The sequence below is a fragment of the Balaenoptera physalus genome (genome assembly GCF_965194825.1).
Source record: "Balaenoptera physalus genome assembly, chromosome: 18".
Taxonomy (NCBI): domain Eukaryota; kingdom Metazoa; phylum Chordata; class Mammalia; order Artiodactyla; family Balaenopteridae; genus Balaenoptera; species Balaenoptera physalus.
Genome location: NC_138899.1, coordinates 68,056,977 through 68,070,096, shown reverse-complemented (window position 1 = coordinate 68,070,096; position 13,120 = coordinate 68,056,977). Strand labels below are relative to the sequence as shown.

The window sequence follows — 13,120 nt, the reverse complement described above, 5'->3', positions numbered from 1 at the left end:
CGCCTGACACATAGAAAGGATTCAAATTTCTTATTAAGCTGAATAAATGTGACCGGTGATAGGCAACCTAGTTCCCTGGTTTAATCCTATTAGACCCACATAAGAAACTATTGAAATCTGTTCACGGATTAATCTTCTCAACTGGACTCCTCAAGTGCAGGGATCTTGTCTTTCTCTCACCAGCTTGATAAGTCCCTTAGCTGTTGAAATTAAAAACGTAAAAGAAAAAAAAATACGAGAAATCTACAAGACATAACATGATTAGGTTGCTGGACAGGCATAAAATACTAATATTAAAGCTAGGTGACGATTCCAACTTCTAGAGCATCAATCGAGCTTCTCCGCGCTCAGGTTGCCTCGGCAACTTGGGAGAGCGCCCGCCTCCGGCCCGCTCTTCGCCCGCCTCCCAGGACCCTTACTTCCGCCCCAACCTGCAAGCTGGGCCCTGGGGTCCTGCTGTCTATGCCTGTGCCTGACTGAAAATACAGAAGAAAATAACTGCAATTAGAAGAATATTCTTTCCAAACGATCCGAAATTTTGGTTCAGAGATATACATGCAAAAGCAGTAGCTATCTGTAACTTGTAGGCTCCGCCCAGCGTGAGCATCTGGACCCGATTTTCAGGCAGTGCCTTGGACAACAGCAACCTTCGAGGACCCCAGCTTGCGGAGGGAGACGTGGGCCTAAGTGGGGCTAGACGCCGCAGAGGGAGTGGGTCTGCTGGACGGAGTTGGCGTGCGGTTTGTGTCCAGACCGGCTGCACCATGTAAGTGTTTGCTTTCCACCCGCCCCAGTCCCCGGTCCCGCTGCCCGACCTTAACTCTCCCTCTCTCTTCCTCAGGTCGAAGGTTTCCTTTAAGATCACACTGACGTCGGACCCGCGGCTGCCGTACAAAGTGTGAGTAGCTCGGTCGCGGCGGGGTAGGGGGGTCGCTCTGGGCTGGGCGATGTGAGCCTTCCCCGCAGGTTCCACACCAGTGGTCCGCGTTCCTTTCCTCTCTCCCCGCAGCTTCCCACATCCCATTCGAACTGAGATATCCTATAAGTGTCAGCTTGCCCAGGCGCGGGGCTGTGCGGGTGTGTGTGATGGGAACGTTGCTGGTGATTTGCGATCTCTCTTTGGGGGGGTGATGGAGCGGGAGGAGGTGTGGACGGGGCTCTGGTGATTTGCTGGCATCCTTAAAACAGTCTCAGTCTGCTCGTGATGAGACAGGCCTTTCACCACTTTGACCAGCTGTTAGAGGAAGTAAGGGAAAGCTTCCCAGTCCAGGTTCCGAAATTACTAGAACAGTGAGCCTCCTGATACTCGTTGAGTGTGACTCACTCGATAGTTGGGCTTCACGAAGTAGAGAGATTACTCCCTCTCTCATCTTTGATTTCGCCCTTTACATTGAATTATTTTCATCAACGTGTAAGTTGGCTCTAGGAAAAAAGAATAAGGAGCGAGGGAGAAAGATGAAGGAGTAGAGCAGCCTCGGCATCTACAAGAGTGCCTGGAACGTGGTACCAGTTCACTCAGTATGTGTTGACTGAGTGAATTTAGCAGCACACTTCTAGCTCAGTGTGTGTGTAGTTGTATGTATGTATAATTTGTGTACGGGTATGTGTATATAAAACAGACATAACACATGTATGGGTGTGTCAGGGTAATTATGTTATGTTTCCTATTCAAAGTAATGATATCTAGTATTTGGGTACTAGTAAAAGCAACTCTGAGATTTGTGGGAAAACATGCTTTAACTTTTTAAGGCCACTTTTCACTTGTCAGGCAGGTAAATACATACTTCGATAGAGAAATTTTCCTTGAGTTGCTAATAGTTGAATTTTAGAAAAGATGTTTCAGTCCTGGATTTATTCAGGGGGAATGTCCGAGTTTTTATTGTTTGCTTTGTTTTTTTGTTTGTTGATAGATTCCCTGTTGGTATTGCTACTTGGTTATAGAAATGTTGAAATCAAACATTCTCTTTCATATACAGGATGCGTTAAAAAGCACCTTTGACTCTTTCAGTCTAATTCCAGTCTTTCGAGTCTTACTTCCCGCCTCTTCCCCCTCACCCCACCCCCGGCTCCTTACTACCACCACCACTTAATCAGAGTTTCAGCCATCCTGTTCCCAGATTGACAAGCAAGTCTTTTTGGAGCCTCCCTGTGTGGCACACGTTTTCTTGTGTGCTTCTGATGTAGTTTCGTGACTACCACTTCCTGACAACATCCTTTAATGATCAAAATTTCACCTCTGAGACAATTTCTGTGATGATCTAGGGAGTTCATTTCACCCTTCCCTAGTGTCCTATAGAAACTTTGTTTTTATTCTTTATAGTAACGCTTGTCATGTTATGCCATAGTTCTGTTTATGTGAAATATTTATTAAAAAAACAAATTTTGCCAGTAATTTACTTTAAAAGTTCACTTTAATATGCAGGATAGTTCCTATTTTTTCAAAACACCAATATAATGGAAGCGTAAGTTTTACAAAATGATGTGACTGGCAAACACAAGAGCTTCAAACCTAGATAAGGTTTCTGGAGTTGCAGTAACTCCCAGTCCCTCGGCAATTTTCTGCCAATTAGAACATGCACTAAAATATGTTTTTATTTTCTGTTTTATTGGATTTTCTTTGGACAGTCTCACCAATTTAATATGCAGATAGAAACTTATGTTAATGAATATCAACATGGCATTTAATTATATGATACAAGGACATTTCCAGTCTCTAGTCCAAAAGTGAATTGAAACCCCAAACTTTTAGAAGTTCTCCTCTAGAGTTTTAGGACAGTGAGTCTCAGGTTCTAAACTATAAATAAACTACAGAAATACTTGCAAAGTACTGTTCCCAGCTTTGTAGACTTTTACATTGCCAGTTTATTAGATACTTTTTCATCAAATGGCTATCCTTTAGAATTTTGTTTTTCTCTCTTTTTATTCCATATAAAAAAGGAAAGGGTAAGTATTTTGACTCTAAACATTGTTTCATTTTATGTTCTTAAGAACTAAGCGCTTAGCCACAGAAGTTAGGCTGAAAAAACTAAGCTATATTACTCAGTGGTGGAAGTTATTTATTGAAGAATCTGTTTAGATGTAAATGACTTTCCTCATTTACAACACAACTATCAAAGGACCCACAGGGAGATAATCCGATTAATTCAATCCTCTCTAGAAGGCTTCCCAGGCAGACTTTTCTCTTGAAATGTCTTTGGGGCATACACCCTCCTCCCCTTGGGATGGTTGTCACACATTTTAGTTTTTCTTTCCTAAAGATGTTAAAATATTTACAGTTATATTTTTGTATTTTATAAATTATAAACCAAGTAGTTTAACACTTCCTTAAACCTGCCATTGTCAAAAATAGTATGAAGCATGATGTTATCTTCACTGATACAGATTATTCCCATTTGTTCTTAAATAATAAATTATATTGATGCAAAAAAAAAAAAAGGAAAGGGAAAAAAATGACATCTATTTTCACTCTTTAGCAGTATTTGGGGGGAGTGGAATAGGACAGCTGAGAAATCTATCAACACTTTCCTTACTGAAAGTCACTGTAATGTGCTGTGTCAGATATAATGATTTTTATATTCAGCAATACATCTGTAGACTAAGTGAGGGGATGGCACATACACCTGAGGGTGTTACATAGTAGTAGTTGGTATTAAGTCGTTAGAGAACAATACAGTGGGGACAAATAGAGAAGTTTCAAAGAGAAATGTTAGCTTTCCCTACTTTGAAAGAGGATCTGATTTTCTATCTTTAATCATAGTAATTTATTTTACATTAGGATTCTTATTTATCTTATTTTATTTTTTTAACTTATTTCTGTGTCTTTGAGTGCTTTCTTAAGGCATAATGTCAATTATTTTTTAATGTTTAAGTTGGAAAATTGATGCGGATTGACTGTTTTTTGGTGCTCTTTAATATACTTGCCACTGTACAGGTCAGTTAACAGAATCACTCATCACTCTCCGAAATGTTTGTATTGAGTGAGCCCATTTTCAAATGACATAAAGGTGGACAATCACTTAACATTTTGCCATAGTAAACATACTCATTTTCATCAACTTGGACTACTATTTTAGACTTGATGATTGAAAGTTCACAGAAGGCTTCGTGAAAAGACTTATGATCTGATGATGCTTCCCAGGTAGCCTCTTCTTCTAATGAAAATGATCACATTCTTGCATGGGATGAACTGGAGGCGGCAAAGTGTACTGAAGACTGAGGAGAGATTCAACTTTTTGAAATCCATCTCTAGAAACAAGAAGCAACCTACACGCTAGACCTGTTTGTATCAAAGTATGAAGCATGTACAAATCCACACCTATGTAGGTTATTCATTTTCAAGTGGAGCTGAGGGCACCATCTCAGCAATAAGGCTAATAATTGCTTTCTTTTTTCGTAGAGTTAATGAACATAGCGTGCAATCATAATAGCCAAGCCAACCTCAGACTCAAAAGACAGCTTTGTCAATAGCCGAAATAAGTAACAAAGGACCTGAAAGAAAAACTCAGCCTTTTAAAAGATTCTTTTTAATTCTTGCAGACTCAGTGTTCCTGAAAGTACACCTTTTACAGCAGTCTTAAAGTTTGCAGCAGAAGAAGTAAGTATGGAAATTGGAACAACCTGTAGAGAGTGCAGTTTAGTGACATGTCTCAAAAATCTGCATGCATCTTGACCCACCACTGCCACATGGGTTCATTATTAGGTTTACGCGGTCAAAAACTTAAGCCTCACTTATAGGTAAAAGTAGAGTGAAAGTTGAGACTCACCGATAAAAGAATGACTTAAACAAATTGGCACATCTATTTAATGTAACCATTGAAAATTATAAGGAGAATTTTTATTGAAATTGAAAAGATAGTGATGATATGTCAATTTTTTAAAAAACATTATATAACACTGTAATCTGTACGCCTGTGTTTTTACTAGCTTTGATTCTAGAAGTACAATTTTATTATATATTTATCTTATTTTTCAAATTTTCTCCATAAAGCATGTGGACTGTCAGTAAAATTTATTTTTTTTAAAAGTGTTTTTAAAGATATGTTTGGGTTTCTGTTTTTAAGAAATAAAATTTTTTCATCAGAATTTTTTATCAGAGGCATCTGTAAAGTAGCTCTTTGGACTTGACAATTGGAAGAGAAACTTGGTCTGGTGGAAGTGACCTGAAAATGTGATTCGGGAGACTTAGCATTCCTCTTTTAACTGTGTCATTAATTATTTGTTTGACATGGGGCCAGCCCACGAATTTCTCTCTTCCTTAAATTTCTTAATGTGTAAAATGGGAATAGTTAATGCCTACCCTTCCTACCTGATTAAGTGATTTTGTGTAAAAATATAATAGCATTTACTAAAATTTTGTGAAGTTAAAGGTGCAGTGCAGGTACAGAGTAACCCAACTCAGAATATTTCGTTCAAAATCTTACAAGTTTACAGTCACAGAAAAAAATTTAGTAATTAAATAAATAAGAAACGGGCTTAATCCATAGTCCGGCCCTGTACTTAAGGAATTAATTGAACGTCAGCCAGCCTATTAGTGCTTCTGGCTCCTTATAAACAATTGTCAGGAACCACTGCCATCATTCATCACTCATTCAGAGTTAAACTGAAAAGTGGTATTACTTGCTTTATTGTCAATTTTGATCTATCCTTCATGCAGAAAGAATAACTAAAAAGAGATGGGGAACAAATCTGAACACAGCATCATTACTTTTTGCTACACAGATCACTTGGTTGAAATACTCCTTGTTTGTGGCCTAGCAGGTTCCACAGATTCCAATTTAAGAAGTAGATCTCTTCAAGCTATAATTAATATTTATTATTAAATTTTGTAATTATTTTCTAGTGTGTCCTTTTACAAGGCGAAGTCATTGTTGTGATCTGGGTCTTCTAGTAAAGCTTGTGAAAATCCTAACAGACGTGCAACAGAAAATGAACAAACTTCACGCAACCACATGTATTGATTAAGGTTTTAGTGTACCTTTTAATTATAATGAATCACGAGTGTTACACACTTAGAAAGGATATAGCTTTAAGGCAGCAGTGAGAAGGCCTTTCACAAGATGACATTGTAGACTCTTCCAGGAAGAATAAGATTTGATTTAAGAAACCAGAAGTCCGTGGATATAAATCTCTAGTAAAATTCTCTTAATAAAAAATAAAATCCCCCAGCCTATGACTGGGAATTAATTTAACTAAAGCACGAGTTGTCAAAGCCTGAAAGAGCCTCTTAACATCCTAAATTATAAGACATATGGGATATGAGATAGAAATGAATGACAACTGAGGAACATAAAATGCACTTTGCATCTGGGAAAAAAACGTGTCAATACTGTAGAAAGAAGTGGTAGGTAGTGTATGTACATCACTGGTAATGCTTCCCCACATGTCAGTTTAACCATTGCTGCTACATGCTGGAAAAGGAAGAAATTATGTCTGCAGTTGCTTTTGATTTTTAATGTCACAAAATATGTTACCACTAAGAAAACGCATAACTTATCTTAAAATGGACATAACTAAGAATAACAAATAGAAACTTTGTCATATTCAAGTTTTAGAAATCTGAAATTGCCTATAATTAATTTAGGTTTTTTTTTTATTTAGATTTTTGATAAAATTTTAATAAGTATTACAACCTCTATAAAAACTTTTGAAGTATTTTTAAATTTATTAAAGTGCATTTTGAAGTTACTTTAAATTAGGTTTATTTAAAATTTTTAAAACTTTAAAAGGACATTTACACTTAAGAATGTGCCATATGAACAGTAAAATTATTTGTTTTTTAAGTACATAAGCCTGTAACAAGTAATTGTTCTTATGCATAGTTAAGTTCTTATTTTAAAACTTGGTTGTTCAATTCATAAATTAAAATAAGCTTTTAGTTGTTTTTCTCAACTATGATACGTGACCACTATAAATACCGAGAGCAGCATTTCCCAGAGAGAGTGTTTTCCCCGGACCACCAGAACCACCAAAAAAAACTATTAAAAACTGGGAGCAGTGGCCCAAAAGTATGGGAAACACATTATTGACTATTTTTTTGCCTGGAGTTAAATAAACTATATTAGCCTCATATTAAAGGATTTTGAAAAGACTAGTAGTTTAATTTAATGTGTTCCAAACTTATTTAATCACAAAACTCAACTATAATATTTATAAAGTTAGTCCATGGCATAGAAGTGCTTAATTAATATTTGTTGGAAGAATGAACTGTGAGGACATGAACACACTTTGACAAATACTGGTCTCAAGAGCATTAAGAGGAGAATTCTACCTTTTAGCTACCAATAAGTTCCATACCACATTTCATTGATTCAGAAAGCTCTTCTATTTACATCTCAGTGGAGTCTTCCTGTCATGCTTGGCCATGTGGCAGTCACGTAATTGTCTAGCTAACATCACCTGCACCTACTTGTACTTAGAGGTATTTCCTGGTGGCATAATTGGACTGTTGCAGTCCCATGAGGTTTAAGTCAGCAAATCATTTAAGGAGAACTTGAGGAAGGAATATGAGCCTTGGTTGGCCTCCCATTAAACACAAGAGAGCATTTGTTTGAACTTATTATTTCCACAAAGAAATTTAAGGAATATTCTAAGCAGTTGCTTTGCTTTTATTTTTGCTTATGCCTGAGCGTTATATATGACAAAAGTAAATCATATCTAAGTCTGAAAGAGTAAACATTGGGTCATAGATTCATTGACAGTGTTTTTCTTTTTTTTGTAGTGCATGAAAAAGATGCATTTTACAATGTATGGTGTCCTAGATACGATGAAATGCAGTATTTAGAGAACAGTGTTGTCCTTTAAAGATAAAGCAAGTTATAGTGTTCTTTGATGATGTTACTTATCCTAAAGATAAATCACATTTTAGAATTATAGAGTTGATTATATGTACCCCATCCTTGCTACCCATTTTTCGTAGTTAATATTATATATATATGTATTTTTTACCTTTTACTCCCTTTTAGTTTAAAGTTCCTGCAGCAACAAGTGCAATTATTACCAATGGTAAGAATTCATTTTAAAACTATGTATTAACTTTGAGTTATAGAAATTGTTTAAAAGAAACCAAATTAGTTAAAATTGACTTAAATATAAAAGGCTAAAACTTATATCAAGATAAATGATATACTTAATTGTAAATATTAAATCAAAGTTATTGTTCATAATTGTCTCTTTTCAGTTTTTTTGTGCTTTTGTTATATAGTACAGCACTTTATAATATTTTGTGTCCTTATAACTTCATGACAAATTATTATTTAAAATAACTTGTCATTTTATTTAACGGGTTTTTTGGGTTTTTTTTTAATAAGTTATATTGGTAAATGCTTTTAGAATATAGGAAGCTAAGCAGGAATGTACCTTTGCTATACCTTGTTACTGCTTTCCTGATAGAAAACAATTTCTTATAGACTGCAATAATGAGGATTTTATCCAGTTAGATATATAAATTAAATTCTGAATATCGTAGGATACTACTAATAATTAAGTTTAATGGAACTAGCCCTATGAGAAAATACTGAAACAAGATGACGAATAAAGATTGGAGGGAAGGCTTATTATCTTTCAAGAATACAAAGTAATATTCACAGGTACTGGTGAGTGGTTCGTTAGTAGTTAAGACAGACTAAAAGAAGGTAGCTTTTTTTTTTAATGTTTTATTTATTTTATTTATTTATTTTTGGCTGCATTGGGTCTTCGCTGCTGCACGCGGGCTTTCTCTAGTTGCTGTGTGTGGGCTTCTCATTGTGGTGGCTTTTCTTGTCGCGGAGCATGGGCTCTAGGTGTGCGGGCTTCAGTAGTTGTGGCGCGCAGGCTTAGTTGCTCCGTGGTATGTGGGATCTTCCCAGACCAGGGAAGTAAGTAGTATGATTTAGTTGAGATATGACAGAATTTCTTATTCTGAAACATTCTGCATCCTGTCACATTGAAGTGTGTCTGTATTTAGATGAAAGCTACCTTAACTTTTCTGGAAAGTTCTAAATTCACAAATGAATAGCTATTGGGAAAGTGCTTTGTAAACTTTTATCAAGTGTCAGTGGAACTTACATTACTATGTGGGCTCTCCAGCCTTAGGATTTGATGCCTCAGAGCAATATTAAATGATTAATGGCATACCTAAGGTGTTTTGGCTTTATTTTTCACTGGATGTGGCAAAATAGTATAAAAACTATCTTCTTTGTAAAACTTACCAGGATCATTGTGTTGACAGATGTTCTTGTCTAATACAGCAATATGTGTGAATACATAATAGTGAGAGATTTCAACAGATAACTCACCTGACAGATTGTCATTCGTGTTCTCAGTATAACTGTTTGGCTTATGCCTGTGTACACAGCAGCACTTTTTTGGCATAGTTCTTGTTACTATTAAAGCCTTTTAGCTTTAGAAATAACTTAGATGATTTTACAACTTATTTTCTAGATGGAATAGGAATAAATCCTGCACAGACTGCTGGTGAGTATCTATCTGAAATCCATGGAGGTGTGGTGAGGCTATATTTATCAATTGATACTGAATATTTAATTCATTCTCATTAGACTTGATAGAATTTAACAAAGGTAATAGTTGATTTTTAGGGATTGTATAGCAGTCTTTACCTATGTGTGTAAGTAATTTGTTTCTTTCTGTATATCAGTTATGTATGCTTTTGGCTACAAGAAAGAGAAAACCTGACCAATAAGCTTTAAAGGTATTTTAATACATGTAACAAAAAGTGAATATTGTGCTCTTACGGGAATAATGATTTTGAACTACGTCGTAAGGTAGTTGTGAGGTAGTACATGTAAAGTGCTTAAAAGTTTGCATTATTTATAGTAAGCATTCAATAGGTGCTGGCTATTATTATTTTAAAGAAGTACAGTCATTTAAATTTCATGGGGCCTAGTCTACACTCAGAGTTTCAAGCTGTTAACATTATACAGTGCCAAATATTGATGTCCTAACAAGCAGGAAGGATAAAAGTAAACTTTTTAACAGACAGTGTATATTTGTGTTAGATGTACCTTCCTTAGCTTATAGTCTAATTATAATATTTTGAAATTAATCATGATTTAATATAATGTAACCTCAATCTTGAGAAGTAGTTATTTTTAAGCTATTAATATTCTAAAGTACTTCTACAAAATTATATTGTCCTCCTAGGTCCTGGGCTTGAAATTTAGCCATACAGCAAATGAAGAGGAGTTTTAAATAATTTCTTTTTACATAAATCAGTTGTTTTAAGTATATAATTTTATTAAATTAAAAAGGCTATTTTTTGAGAATCATGAGGCATTTTGTTGTATAGATGCCTTTAAACTTAGATTTAAAGGTTTTCCTTTTCCTACTCTAGAAATGCTTGGTAGTTATATTAATTTGAATTACTGCTTACTCTGACATGTTGCTTGTTGGATTACCCTATAAAATTGAATTGTGGGTATCACGAGGTGTGAAGAAAATCTCAGCAGGCAACACAGACCCAAAGTAGGTCAGGGTTTCTAAACTTCTGTCACTTGGGGTAGATTTAGATTTATTATTTTTCCTGCCCCTCAGTATTTTATTGTATATTAAAGTGAGTATTGATGGTTAAATTACCTTATGTTTTATTTGATGATTGGTTTTGGTAGTAGTTCTTTGGGTAGTGTTCTTATTTAAAATTTTCAAACATTTGTTTTGTTGTGAAGATGTGAGAGGAGTAGGAACAAGACTTAAGCCTGGACTCGGGTTCTAATGATCTTTGAGCTTTGTACCCACTTGATGCTCCTTTGTTTCTTTTACATAATAACTGTTGAAATGTTAAGATAGTGTGTCGTTTTTTAAATACCTAACTTTTTGTTTTGTTTGTATAGGAAATGTTTTTCTAAAGCACGGTTCAGAACTGCGAATAATTCCTAGAGATCGTGTCGGAAGTTGTTAATATCTGCTGCTTGGAACATAAAATCCCCTTCCAGAATAAATATTGGTATTGTTGTTGTTGTAAAATTGGAATCAGGCATTTGAAATCCTATGAAGACACCAGTAGTTGATGAAGTAATGAAAGGTGACTGTCTGTCCCTTCTTATGAGTCACGCTCTTCGCGTGAAGAGGGGCGGCTTCTGCGTTGAGGGTGTCATCACCACGGAAGATCACATTACTGCCTCACGGCACACACAGGTAGTTCACTGGGGGTAACTGGATTATCCAGCTGTGTCTCATAACTGGAGGATACTTCTGATCATTCTTTCTGAGAACATTTGGAAAATTAAAGTTTACTGAATCTTCCTCTTTGTCTTTGAGTTAAAAATGTAAAAAGATTTTCAATCCGTACGTGGTAGTTTGCTTGATAGCATCTGACCTGCAGACACAAAAATAGTTGAATTCTTCATTATATATCGTTTATGATAAAGGATCACACACATCAATGAATAACTATCTTTTTATCATTTAGCTTGTTTTGAAGTTTCAGACTTCTGGAGTTCTTATAAATTTTAATTTAAAAATCAAAGATCCAAAAATTGAATTTTCGATCTAGCCCATTACGTGTAACATTGGTATGCCACGCCAAAGAGTTTAATTGAGATTGAAGTAGAAGCATCAGCTGCTGAATTATGCATTCCTTTATTGATCTCTTTTTTAAAAAAAGCTTTAAAACAGGAATCCTCAAGAAACCATCTTTTTGAGGATGATATTTCTAAATAGTGTTCAGGGAGAAAGTATTGTTGTAAAGAGGATCTGACATTCACAACAGAGCTCAAGGAAATGCTAGTTGAAATGATCACTAATTCTACTTACTGAAGACCCAACATTTAAGGAAGTGTTAAGATTAGTTACTGGAGTGAATAAGAAGCTAGGAAAGGAGGATGGGGAAGCCCAGATTACCAGGCTTCTAGTAGGAAGGAAAGAGGGCTTCCCTGGTGGCGCAGTGGTTGAGAATCTGCCTGCCAATGCAGGGGACACGGGTTTGAGCCCTGGTCTGGGAAGATCCCACATGCTGCGGAGCAACTAGGCCCATGAGCCACAACTACTGAGCCTGCGCGTCTGGAGCCTGTGCTCCGCAACAAGAGAGGCCGCGATAGTGAGAGGCCCGCGCACCGTGATGAAGAGTGGCCCCCGCTTGTCACAACTAGAGAAAAGCCCTCGCACAGAAACGAAGACCCAACACAGCCATAAATAAATTAATTAATTAATTTAAAAAAAAAAAAAGGAAAGAAAAATGAAGGGGAGCAGAAAGCTGTAACAGAGTGTCACAGAGAAGGCCAAACTGGATAGACAAAACTGCAGCGGCTATGTTGGGAAGAACTGAAAGGAAAATAAAATACTTGACATTGTTATAAGGAGCAGAAGGCAATCAGAGAAAGCAAAGCAGAGGCCTTGTCAACATACAGGTTTCACAGTTCCCCATAGAGAATCTAAAGAATGACGTGCATAAGGGAAGATTTTGTTTGACCTTATATAGGACATCAATATCCATGCACATCTTGAAAGGTGAAACGAAGGCTCGTAGTGATTGAGAACCAGTGCTTGACTTGCTGTATTCTAGATGGTAAGCTCTGGAGGCAGGCCTGGTGTCTGTCTTGCTCTTTCTAGGCCTGGAAATGTAGGCCTTCAATGAATATGTGTAGAATTATTCATGAATAAAGTATTTCTAAAACCAATTTTTATCTAAGTGTGCATAGGCTCTAGGTTCATTGGGAAAAAAAAATGCAACAGACTCAGTATCCGAAAAGTAATATTGGTTAAGTTTAAGGAAGTAACTAGATATTGTTCATATATTTGACAAATGAACAGCAGGATTCTGAATTGTAAGCGGAAAAAAAATTGTGCTGAGGTAGTATGTTGCTAATGTTTGGGGAATTTTTTATTTTTATAAACAAAGTCTGATGCTTAAAAACTCCTGGTCTTTAACAACATTAAGCCTCAGTTAACCAGAAATTTATGAATACCCAGTTTCTGAATTTTCTGTTTTATTTAGATTTCCCCCATTCTGTTTCTAGCACAAAATTCTGCCTAATTTGTTACATTAATAAGTTTTATGATGTCTTCTACCGTAATTTGTTTAATATTTTTGTTCTTTGGTTGGAAAATTGTATTGCAGTAAGGTCTTAAAAAATATTTTCTTAAAGAACTAGACATTTTGTTATTAAATAAATGTGATCTGTAACTTCTT

General features: G+C 36.0%; 1 protein-coding gene across 5 annotated transcripts; it reads left to right on the top strand.

Annotated features, from left to right (window-relative positions):
- Positions 1–632: 632 nt before the first annotated feature.
- UFM1 (ubiquitin fold modifier 1) lies at positions 633–11,235 on the top strand. Of its 5 annotated transcripts, none has more exons than XM_082435785.1 (8): positions 633–766; positions 842–898; positions 4,537–4,594; positions 4,973–4,997; positions 7,718–7,757; positions 7,962–8,001; positions 9,418–9,450; positions 10,824–11,235. In XM_082435785.1, coding segments are annotated over exons 1-7 (231 nt in total). In that variant the 5' UTR covers positions 633–764; the 3' UTR covers positions 9,427–9,450; positions 10,824–11,235. The 5 variants fall into 5 exon arrangements, with proteins under 5 accessions (XP_082291911.1, XP_082291912.1, XP_082291913.1 ...); XM_082435786.1 differs by lacking the exon at positions 10,824–11,235 and adding an exon at positions 9,632–9,685; XM_082435787.1 differs by lacking the exons at positions 4,973–4,997; positions 7,718–7,757 and adding an exon at positions 9,632–9,685.
- Positions 11,236–13,120: the final 1,885 nt, after the last annotated feature.